The 12,385-nt window shown below is 35.7% G+C and overlaps 1 protein-coding gene across 3 annotated transcripts in view; it reads right to left on the bottom strand.

The window, feature by feature from the left end:
* The window catches only part of hth (homothorax), a 320,736-nt gene that overhangs the window by 293,420 nt on the left and 14,931 nt on the right, over positions 1–12,385 (bottom strand). For all 3 annotated transcript variants that reach the window (XM_011307472.1, XM_011307474.1, XM_011307473.1), the window contains exon 4: positions 8,741–8,791. In XM_011307472.1, coding sequence (XP_011305774.1) covers positions 8,741–8,791 — 51 coding nt within the window. The remainder of the gene's footprint in view (positions 1–8,740; positions 8,792–12,385) is intronic.

Genomic DNA, 12,385 nt, shown 5'->3' with positions numbered 1-12,385 from the left:
CGTCACATATACTCTACTTGAGGCCTGATTACTAATTAAGAATCCAAACAATTTGTTTTTTGGTTTTTGTGTCCGATGTGGAAATAGTGACACATTCCAGCGCATCTGAAAGTATGATAATATCCCCTGACGTTTAGCTTTCATGCTTATAAATAACACCATCTCCTTGTTCCAACTTGAAGTAGTTTTTTTTTTGTTTTTCAAGCCCTTAGTCCTCGCTTAATTAATATCACGTGATGAGCGATCGCGGCAAAACCTCGAGGCCGCATCACGCCCCGAGTTGTACATATACATTGAGTACATAAACACGTGAGAATGTGTGGAGGCGTTGGAGTTTGTTCCTCTCTTCACTTCCCCTTCACTAGGGTTTTGAGGCACAGAGGAGACATTGTATAGGAACTCGAAGATTCTCGCGGTTTGTAATGGCAGTGAAGAGGGGCCAACACGATCGTCTCGAGCGTCCGATTCACGCCTCAATGTGATGCCTCGATTCCCTCAGACTCATAACGAAATTCACTGTTCATTTGTATCGCTGGGGTTTATTAAAAAAGTCGAGGTCCCGATAAAAACGAGTCATTTGAGATGAGGTTTTGAGACTTCGCGGGTGGTAACGTGAAAATAAATCGACATTCTAACCTCACCTCAACGTTATGTTTTCACCTTTATCCTCGGAAAAATATATATAATAATTTCTGGTGACGCAATGAATTCTTCGTTATTAATTACTTCTGTTAAACTACTTTATGCCTGCCAAGTTAATTCACTCTGCAAAGTAATTTTTTTTTTCGCTATGTATGTGATATATTGCATTTCTATGAGAGTACATGTGAGGATAATTGCTATATATTTTTATATACATACATGTTGAATGTAATGTAATGCACACGCGTACACATATATCTGGCATGTGCATGAAATATATTTGCAGCCAAAAATGGAATATGTAATCAGCATATATACTTTTTTCGTGAAGGAGGTAACTATTTTACTAGGAAATTCTGGAAGGCGGGAAGAATATATTCAACTTCTCTGATTGGTTATTCTCACTACCACTGCACACTGAATTTTTTATTTTCCTGCAGGATAAAATTAACATTTCGCTATGGGAAAAGGAAGATTTTTGAGAGGAGATGCACGAAAATGATATGTAATATCACAAATTCAGTAAAAGCATTTGCAATGAATGCATACAAATAACAAATTGGTTCTGGTTTCATCAGTAAATTCACTTTTCACACTCACGAGTGTAAATATAATTGATAACAAATTATACGTTTGACATCATTCTATGACATATTGACAATCTAAACATTAATTATCGAGTAAATCTTGAGTCACAATCAATGCACCTCTCAACACCGTTTTTGCCGCATTTTTTTTTTACACTGTCCCCTCTCTGGAATGTTTCAAAAGCTGTAATGCAGACGTTTGTCGTATTGCGGCAAAATACGTCTACGTTCCAACAACAAACTGAACGTGTGTCAAGCCTGTAAATGTGGAATAGATACAAGGTAGACGTTTTGTATGAAAACCGTCAGTTGGTGATTTCCGAGAGACTTGAGAATCTACGACGTCGTAAATCTCACTGGTAGATGGATCGCACTGGTAGATCGATAGGAACGTCCGCCACTGATAGACGATAAATACATTGAGCACTTTGATCAAATAAAAAAAAGTAATTAAAAAACAGTAATTACAGGAATAATTCATCGGAATTTCTTGAGACGAGTTATTGATTTTTCTTTGATTGAGCAATTCATCAGCGATGAATTGGCAAATTTCAAGTGATAAAAACAATTCAAGAATTGATAAATAATCATGAGATTTGAGTTGATAATACGGGTCATTAGGGTTAGAATTTTATTGAATAATTTCAAACCTAATTAGACAATTGCGTGAAAAATACTCGAGTCATGGATATTTTGTTCACAAAGTAATGGATCAATGATTACGTGAAAGCTATTAGAATCATATATTTCCAACAATGAATACTATCAGCAAATAAAACAACCAATTTGTCAATTCAATTCATTCCACTATCACAAATTATCCTCGTTTATTTTAACGTGACGTGAGGATTCACGCCATAATATAATCATTAACAAGCCTCTTTGATCGTCAACTGGCTTTTAAATATCACGCTATAAATTTGCTTTGCATGCGTCCTAGCTTAACGGAAGAAGTGTCAATTTTTATTCTCTTCTCTGGATTGAATGAAACTCATGATTGTAGAGAGTGGACGAAAAAATGGTGAAAAAGAGGAGCAGAAATGAGGAACGAATACCGTTTATGTGTCTGTGATCTACCATTGGCGAGATTGTTAGTGTTGCTGTGAATAACCTATGGCTGCAGAGGACTAATGAATGGATGTCAATTGTATCAATTATCAATGAGGAAGAGACATCGGGTGAGAACAACCGCCCAGATACTGTTTATATCTCTTATCGATGCGAACATGATTTACGACTGTCACTCTCCCCTCATTTCTCACTTTATTGCGTCCGTTTTAAAATGTCTCCCTCGCGCTTATTAACGACCTTTTTTTTATTTCACGAATTTTATGGAGATCCCAGTCATAATTATCTCTATCACGGCAACAGCCACTTTTTCATATCTTTAATCAACAAAATTGAAGAGTCACAATTCTTTCTTCTAATTTTCCTTTGAGATTTTATGAAAATTTCCCACTAAAAAATTCACGGGACGCCTTGGATTGATTACGAAAAAATTTTATTGTAGCAAATTTTAAGACGACAAAATTTTAAGTGAAAAAATTAATTCCGTAATGTTAGCTAACAAAAGAAAAAGTCAATATAAAGTTATGAATATTACAATCACGGAGCAGATGCCAGTTTTTTGCTGGAAAAAATTAAATGTAAAAGAGGGATAAAAAAGAATGATTTACCATCAATTAATTTTTTTTCTACCCAAAAGAAATTTAATAGTGAATAATTTGTATATTTACATTACACTCGTTGGCCGTGGCACGGGCCATCAAACGCGAGTCTTGTGAGTCTTAATAGCACAAGATTTATAGTCCCCAGGGAGAGAGACCACGACAGACGAAGACTAGACGCATGTCCACCCCTTTCAGTTGAATGTGAAAATAAAAATCCAAAGAGCAAGAAAATAAATAAGCAATACGAATGAAGCTAAAGAAGAGAGGTGCAGTTTGAGAGGAAGCAGTGTCGTCTCGCCTATTACACAGTTGGCCATATAGGAATAAGAGGAAAGACTAAAATGCAAAGATGGCGAGGCGATGAAAAAAGGGGCAAAGCAAGGGAGGAAAGAAGAGGGAGGGAATTAAGTGTAGAGGAGAAAAAAAAGGAATTTCGTGTGGTCGGGAGAGGGTACATGGAAGGAGGAACTTTACTGCACCTGCATTTTTGTGAATATTTTTGGCGACATTAATATCTTAACGAGCGCCATAACAAGGGGAAAAGGAGGAGTTACAGCTATCAACATGTATACGAGGGTTATTCTATCTATCCTTTAATTATTATCATGAATATTTCTTTAAGGGCATGGAGGAGCCACCAAATTCAATTCAATCATCACTCCGACTATTTGCAAAATAGTTGCTTACGCAGAGAAAAATTCCTGAAATTCATCAATTTATAATCAATTCAAGCCTTTAGCCATCCAAAAATTATGTACTGAATCATATCGAATTGTTTTAATAAAAGAAATTCCGGAAATTACCTGTATTTTTCGTAACCTCGGCAATTTTTGAGATTTTATTTTATTTACATTTATAATGTGATTTATTTGAGGAATTTCCGAGAAATTTGCGAGAAATTTCGTGTGATATTTTTCATTTTCAAATACTCTCCCATACATCTTTTCTGTTTGCCTTTATTTCTTAGGTTTCTTTTTTAAATGTACTAATGTGAGCAATTCTAAATCCCATTCAATTTCAATTCCTAATCTGACAGATAGAAGGAAATTTGGACTTTAAAACCATTCTTTTTTATTGATCAATTTCATGTATTCACTCACTGAAATTGAACATCGGTTTTTTTTCCATGTTTTCAGAATGCAAGTTATAACGTGTGAATTCTAGTGACTCTATACTCATTTCATTAGGTGTCTTTCATTATTTATTTGTCAATGAGGCATGACTACTTTCGCTGCTCTGCGATTGATTAGATCATCAGGTGGACTACGAAACTACGAATTAAATGAAAAATAATTGTAATTGTTTTGGTGAAAAATAAATCTAGTATCAGTGGAAGCTAACCTAATTCAATTTTTGAGGTTATGTTTTACGATGTAGACAGTCTCGTGTTTAATAAACAGGCCACGTGCAGAAATAAACAAGCAAAAATTGATATTTGATGGGAAAAAAAGGAAGGGAATGGAGGAGCTAAACCAGACTGAAGTTGATGAGTGGCTGAGGAGACGTCGAGACGTTAATTTTTGCGCGGATACCCGAATCACATATACAGGTGACTTTTTTTGACATTAAAAGGAGGTAGTCGTTTAGTTGGAGACTTCAACTATGGCGCGAAGACCACCCGAGTTGAATTTTCAACATTACATATTCCTTACACTTCCCCTCATCCTTTTTACAGTCATGAAACAGTGTATCGGGTATGTATATGATCAATATCCTGATGATCCTTTCACCCTCAAGGTCCTTGAACACCGGGTTATCGTTACGTTCTAGGGTTTCATTTGGTTTTATTTTTTGAGTTTCTCATTTTTTTCCTCAATTATTTCCAGACCGGAGACGATAATAAAAAAAAAGGTAGGGGTATTTGATTGAGAGACGTCAACACATTTATGAAACGGTCACGAGGTCAAATATCGAAATTGATATGTCCCTTAGAAAGTTTAACGAGGATGAGTTGCAGACATTTTAGGTTTTATCACACCATGAAGGTTCGAAAAAAATTTCAATATTTCTAGTTGTTGTAAAGAAAAATTCCTCTCAAAACTGTTTCATACAAATATTTTCATATACTTTTTTCCAAAAATTTGTACGAAATGAATATTTTGTATCACAGTTAGATACATTAAAAAAAATATTTTTAAATCATAATAACAATAATGATTTTTTAATTTTTGATGAAAAACGATCAGTCACATACCTACAGACATTGTCTGGAAATGAAATATGTGAAGTTCTGAGGCTACAATTCTTTAGTCCAATAAAAATGGCCTGAAATTTGTCTTTCGAGAACACGAAACTCCTGTTCGGAACCGGAAACTCAAAATTTTTTCAAAAATTATTTCGAGGCTTGAGCTCGACATAAACGAACAAGTTATTTACACGATTTATAAAATGTTTAGGGGTGACCGGATTAATTTATAACAGCCACTAATATCTGTACTATTTATGATTTAATGTTGTCGATTGACATCCCCCGATGAAATAGGCTGCAAAATGTTTAGACTGGCATTGACATAAAAAATGTGAGTGGAAAAAAAACTGTACGGCTGTTATGAAGAGTAAAAGCGAATGGTTTTGTGGTATAGGGTCTGTGGCCTCATGAGGATGCTGTACTCTCTCTCGAGAGAAAGAGAGCAGAAAGGAGCGACACTCGAGGTGGGCGTATAAACGGAGTCTCCACTGGCCTCTCAGTCTCTTTCTTCTTATCCTTCGTCTCTTCAACCTCAGTTGCTGAGACTGCCGTCGTAAACGAAACGAGGGAAAAGAGCAATGCAACCAAGAGGGTACCCATGCAACTGAAAAGATAGAGATGGATGAATGAGGAAGGAACCCAAAGGCTTTTCACTCTCTCTCTTTTTCTTACCACTCAAATAAGATTGCTATTAGCATAAGCGAGAAATGAGCCAATGAGATGCTAATTGTCGGTTCTTACGTTAAAAAATAATTGCTGAACGATGGTGGTCATTTGTCGTTGTAGTTTCATCAACAAATAATTAAGAGAAAGGGAAGAAATTCAGTTTAAAAAAAAATATCAAGTACTGAATTCCAATTTTTTTTATTATAATTATTAGGAAATAATTGCAACAGTAGAAATGATCATTGCAAGAGAACGAAGGAAAGATCTATTTTCCATGTGAAGATGACATAGACCAAAATTATTGTTCTTTGGCATGTTGTAAATAATGATTTTTAACAGTTGCAAAATGATATTAACTGGAGGAATGTGGTGTCACGAGTCATCCTGAACGACCCGGTTTGTCCCCCCAGCATTCGCCACCATTCCATATAGGTAAAGTTTCTGCGTCATTCTCTCTCAAAAGAATGAGCCACTAAAAAAAGGAGATACCACTAAAACCAAAAAAACTGACTTCAACCTTCATAAAAAGGTCAGGGAGGCTAGTTAAAACGGCAATCCCACTTCCGAGGATAGAGAGGGACTGAGGTACAAGACGTTAAACATAAATGCAATCTCCTCACCCTGATGGGACTTTTCTATTCGACCAAACTATCCTCCAAGGCTCAAATAAGTAAAATGACTGAACAAAAACGACATTGGTTTTTCTTCAATGGCTCGGCTATATTGCAGTGTGTTTAGAAGCTACTCGAACATGAAAATGCGAGGGAAAGACGAGGTAAGGAAGGGCAAAAAATAGAGGAGAATATAACTCGCTTCGCGGCTTAACCATACTCATTGCTCGTAGATTGCAATTTGACACGGAGAGTAATGAAGCTCAGGTAGATATTGTATTTTTAACATTTTTAAACTCATAAATTTCTTCAATAATCAAAGGAAAGTGACAAAAACTAATTGTTTGAGAGAATTTTTTGAGCCACACCATTTTTTCGATAACTAGTCGGGCACGCTCTTTGTTTAATGTTCATGGAAAATTCAATATTGGATTTCCTTTTTGCGATTTTGGAAATTTTGGATGAGTTCAAACGATAAAAAAATTCTGGATTCTATGCAAAGAGAATGATTGTTTCTCAGAACGTGTCACGTGAAATTCGACACATAGTCATCGATAAATCATATACAATGATTTAATTTCAAAGAACAAGAGATGTGCTTTAAAATCGGATACAAATATTCCTATTCATTTGTTGTGGGAAAACAAAAAAATTGAAACAAAGTTGAAATTTAGATGAAACATGGAAATCACATTTCCATATTAACAGCGCCATAAATCTATGAAAAATTATGGGAGTCATATATCTTACTTTTGTTCAAGCTTATTCAATGAGCTTTCTAATGAGCGGACAATATAGTACCCCAATGCAAAAGGAAGAGAGAGATTGTCGAAAAAACTAAAGACAAAGTGAGCGTTACGGATACGGATCATTGAATCAATTTTTTATTACAATGACAAGTACTCTTGAAAATTATAATACCTTATCGATGTGTTTTTCAACATTAGTTAATTTTTAAAAAATAAATTTGTTATTTAAATGAATTTTCCACCTCTTAAGGAGATTATTCCATTAATTTGGAATTTCAACGGCCATGTAAAGAAAATATTTTCAGCCGTTTGAAAAAAATTGTTAAAGGTCGATTTTTCACTCTTCTACGATTGACTGCCCATCCAAGTTTTTTATATTTAAAGTCCTCGAATGAATAATCTATGCTGGATTGATTGATTGATTGAATTAATGGCAATGCTGGAGATTTGAATGGGATTCTTGGGGGTTGTTTTTGCGAGCTGAAGAACAACGAAGAAAGTAGTAGAATATTTAATACAAATGTATGTTTCACTTCTCATTCTCGCTCTAGTCCCCGTTGACAGCAAGATCCACTACTCTTTACAATTTAGATGAAATCCCCGTTTTTCCCCGAGACGCCACCGGAGATGCCGACGCCCGGAGGCATTCATATACGATGCGGATATGCATTATGCAGAGATACCGGAGTGAGACACTCTGCGGTGAAACTGCATTATATTTAACGTCTAGTCTTACACAATTTTTGTTCCAAGTCTTCTTCACTACTGTGGATTTATTCATATTTTTTATGGTATTTTTGAAGATTGAGGGGTGAATTGAGTCTGAAACAGATGGCGAACGTCTCCTCGCAGTTTTCAGAACAGATTTTTCAAAGAGAACAAACCAGAAAAATTATATAAATCACGGAAAATAATGGTTTTGCAATGATTTCAAAGATAGGAAATGGCACATTGACGAAACAAGTGTCTATTTTTTTTTATTTCTCATGAAAATGTTTTTTTTTATTTCTTGAAGCTATTTAAAATAGGTATTTCCACTCTGAATATCCGAAAGATAAAAAAGGTATTCCCCGAGCCACTTGTTCCCACTATCTTCGATCAGAATAAAACGAGACACTGAAATCTCGGAGTTTTTCGACGGTCCTCGAGAAGAATCACCACAAGAATGGCTTGTAGTTCACCGGAGGTACAGTCGGCATTTCAACAGAGAAGAGAAAAATAGAGTGAGAGAGGTGAAGGGGCTTGGAATAAAAGGCGGCAACTGTACACTCAGGTTTACTCGGGCGCGAGGCCACTCCTCAGGGCTCTAATTACCTCAGAGCGCGCGCGAAACACCCATCGAGCTTCAAATTATTTCCTGCTCAAGCAACACATGTCGATCCCATACCTTAACGAATATATTCGGCTCAAAGAACATTTGCCCAATATTTAAAAAGTATCTCCTTAATATGTTCCAAGTCCGAAATTTGCCATTTGGTATGTCATTACTAATTCTGGCCTCCGCAGTTCAAATAATGCCCTATTACCCATGAAAACAACAAATAACTATTGGAACTTTCCAAACTCCATGGAGGAAAACAAATGTTGCCAGTGTTTTTAAATCATCACTTAGAAATTTAAGACTTACCAACGAATCAACCTCCGGATCTGCAATGTAATATGGCTTCTCTTGTCTGATCTGGAACAATAAAAGTACTTCGTTAAATGACTGAACAATTGAATCATTGGATATTTGATAATTGGTCGGTAGTTGCAGGTAAGTCTGAAGGAAAAGATGTTATCAATGGCATAACGCTTTAAGCGATTTCCTTGGCGTGCTTCCCCGCGGTTTAATTGGTCGTCCCTCAGTTACAATTCGTATCTCACGTGCAGATAGATAGAGAAGCAACCGGGGATTGTTAACGGCATGCCGGAAATACACCGGAATACACTGCCATTCAGACACATTTCTGACTATTGTATCTATCATTTACAACATTTGCTCTATTTCACTTTAAATAATGTTATATTTATGGTCAATCCAAAAATACACTGATAGAACGAATTAGTGATTCTTGTTAAGACCATTGCATTTGATCGTAACTTGCGACCAATTTGCTCTAGTCACTCATTTATTCATCGATAATTAATCCATGAATTTTTCAAGAGGTCTGGTTTGGATCAATTTTCACTTTTCAAATAAACCATTCGTTAAATATTCAAAAGTTTCATTTGATATCTACATCGTTCTATCATCACTGTTTTTTCCAAATTGTTATGTTTATACAGAGAAATTTATTTAAAAAATTAGGTTGACGAATAGTATAATCGTGTAAAAATATCGTTCTTCGTTTTTCAATTATTAACTATTTTTGGTAATCACGGAAAAATCTCGTTCACTGTTTCTCGCGAAAAAAAACCATTTATTAACACATAAAAGACAAAGAGGGCACTCTTTAAAATATTCAGACTTCCATAATGTCTCATAGAGGAAAATTAGCATTATTCTGTCCTCACTGTAGTTCTATCCATGATCGATGGTCTAGTGAGAGAAACGGGTGTGATACACTTCAGTGAGAATCGATTTTAAAAACATTATTCATGAGTTACAGAATTCTGAAATGGGTCTTCTGCCCCTTCGAGTGTATAGTAATGAAGGTGTCTCGTACAGTTGAACAAAAATACTGTCAAGCTGACCAGTGCATGGAGTAAGATCAGATGATAGAATAAAAAAACATTGGGAGAGAGAAAAGAAAAGATATTTATACTGGAGTCTAGTTCTTGCAGTGGACTTTCTGCCTTGTGTTTTTCGATGGTCCCCGAGCGACCGCTAGTGCCAACACAGGTAGACATACGACATTACAAATTGTAAACAGCCACTGAATCTTTAAACATTACAAATTTTTAGATTTTTCCCTAACTAAAGCAATTTCCACATTTAATTATCGAACGCTTTAATAATTTCACTTTTTTGACATTTTGTTGACATTTATCAATTTCTTTAATTTGATATTTTTAGTTTCTTTCCCTCATGAATCCGTTAAGTCCTTGAATATTAAGTGCTTGACCGTCACTGACAAATCAATGATCATTTTTGGAATTTTCAATATATAGTTCACTGCTGCGCGGAGAAAAATATTCAATAATGGTTTAAGAAAATTTATATCATTGTATCTTAATTGTTAACAGAAAATTCAGATCATAATTATGTAATGCTCCGTAAAAAATTCCGTAAAATTTTCCTGCACTACATTTTGCTTCAGCATGAATTCTAGAATTGCCAAAACGATACGTAATTTTTATTGAATGTTTCTCTTGGTGTGAAGTTATTTTCGAAAGAATGAAAAAATTCACGAATTAGAAAATGAAGAAAGTCCAGACTGTTAAAAACAAACAAATAGCGATGAACGAGTGGGCGTCATAAGCATATTGCCTCGATCGGCAGGCATAACTCAAGTCCAGCGCCGTTAAAAATATTATTGAATAATATTTAGAGAATAGTCTGCACTGGTGCGTCTGTATGATCCAAGGGTGAACCCATGAAAATATGTTTTATTTTTCAATGTTGTTGGAGAGATTCCGTTGATAGATATATGCAACCAGCTGCCCAGTTACATCGACACACCGGAGCCCTAGCTTTCACAACCCTCAAGCCCTTCTTCGTCCTCAACAATCGAAAACCTTTGACTGACAATCAGAATAAAAACCTAAATAATTCTCTCTAAATTGGGGATTTCCTTGGGACACTAAATATTTCACAACCCCGTATAAAATTTACTGGCAATTTGGGGAAATTCTACGATTGGCAGTGACTTTGTCCCATGTAAAACACTTTGAAACGTTGCTGTAGGGCTCAGTAAAATAACGCAGAGCTGTAGAGAATCATCTGGTCGTCGGAAAAGGGCCTCAAACGGTTTTACCGTTTTCTTGGTAATTCTCCCTGGAAGATCCTGTAAAATCCTACTCTAGTGTCGTTGACTCTCCATCACCCCTGATCATAAAAACCAATGACTTTGAATTTTTGTCGAGTGTTTTCACACAGTTACTTCAGATGAGCTACGCAAAACGAGAAACTTGAGAAAAGTTCACAATCAAGAATTATATTTTCCACATGAAATTTTCGATTATTTCCGCTTCTTGACTTCAAAAGCCGCAATAACCAGCCGTTTGTTGAATACAAAAAAATAACTATTTCTGTAAATGTATAGTAGTTTTAAACTAAATTGATAAACTGTAAGTGTATAAAAAATTATTTAATAATTTGCAAAATTGCCGTGACAGATCATATCGAAATAATTGAACGAAAAGAACAAAAATAATCTCCAAATAATTAGACCCTTGGAAAAATCCATAAACAATATGTAGAATGTGAGTAATTTTTTTCAGTATTTTTTAAAAGTCGACTTTTTGCGCGTATCGAACTCCTCTCCCTCGTCCATTTATCCACAGAAAAGGGATGAGTCCATAATGAAGAATTGCCGCGCCCATCGAAATGAGTTGAAAAATTGATTTGGAGTATAAATTTATCAATAATGAAGTAGTAACAGCCGAGGATGCTGGCATCCCAACAAATCCACCATGTCGTCGTCCAAGTGACGTCATAAACTGGTTCGCAATCGAGAATTGAATGCCCCACCTCGGTGGAAGGTACCTCGTTCCACTCTCCCGTGTCATATCATTGATTTACCACGAATTCCAATTAAATTCTCCGATGCTCTCTTTCAATCTTCACCCCCTCCACCAGTCATTCTCACGGTTTATAATGCCATGGTTGTACAGTCAAGTTTCTCTAACGGTGAAAACGCGTTTTCGCCAGAGTAGCGCCGTGGCAACCCCATAAAATTGACGAGTAACGAACCTGGCCTTCTCTCCTTTGCATAAACATATGTACCACAACCATGCCAACAAATATGTATTTTATCTTTATTTATGTTTATCTTATTTGGATTGAATCTTTTTCATTAGCTATTTTCGGAGTTTTATCTTTATCGAGATTGCTGCATAAGAGGATTAATGATCTGTTATCAATTAAGGAATTTTCAACAAGTGCATTTTATCATTTCATTGGCACTTTCTCTATTAGAATTAAGCTTGTATGAAAAAATTACGGGGCAATGGTTTGACTTTGTATTATTTTTAGGCTTCTAGATGAAATATGCAGGGAATTCGGAATTCTAACCTACAAAAGGGACAGATAAATCGCCTGAAAGTCACGCGCGTCAGCTGTTTTACCTCTCTCAATACTCGTTGGTGCCTTCTCCTCCAGTATGGCGTTTACGACGGGTTTAATGCC

This window comes from Fopius arisanus, unplaced genomic scaffold (genome assembly GCF_000806365.1).
Source record: "Fopius arisanus strain USDA-PBARC FA_bdor unplaced genomic scaffold, ASM80636v1 scaffold00054, whole genome shotgun sequence".
Lineage (NCBI taxonomy): Eukaryota > Metazoa > Arthropoda > Insecta > Hymenoptera > Braconidae > Fopius > Fopius arisanus.
Note: the sequence above shows the minus strand (reverse complement) of the source record. Positions and strands in the feature narration are given on the sequence as shown.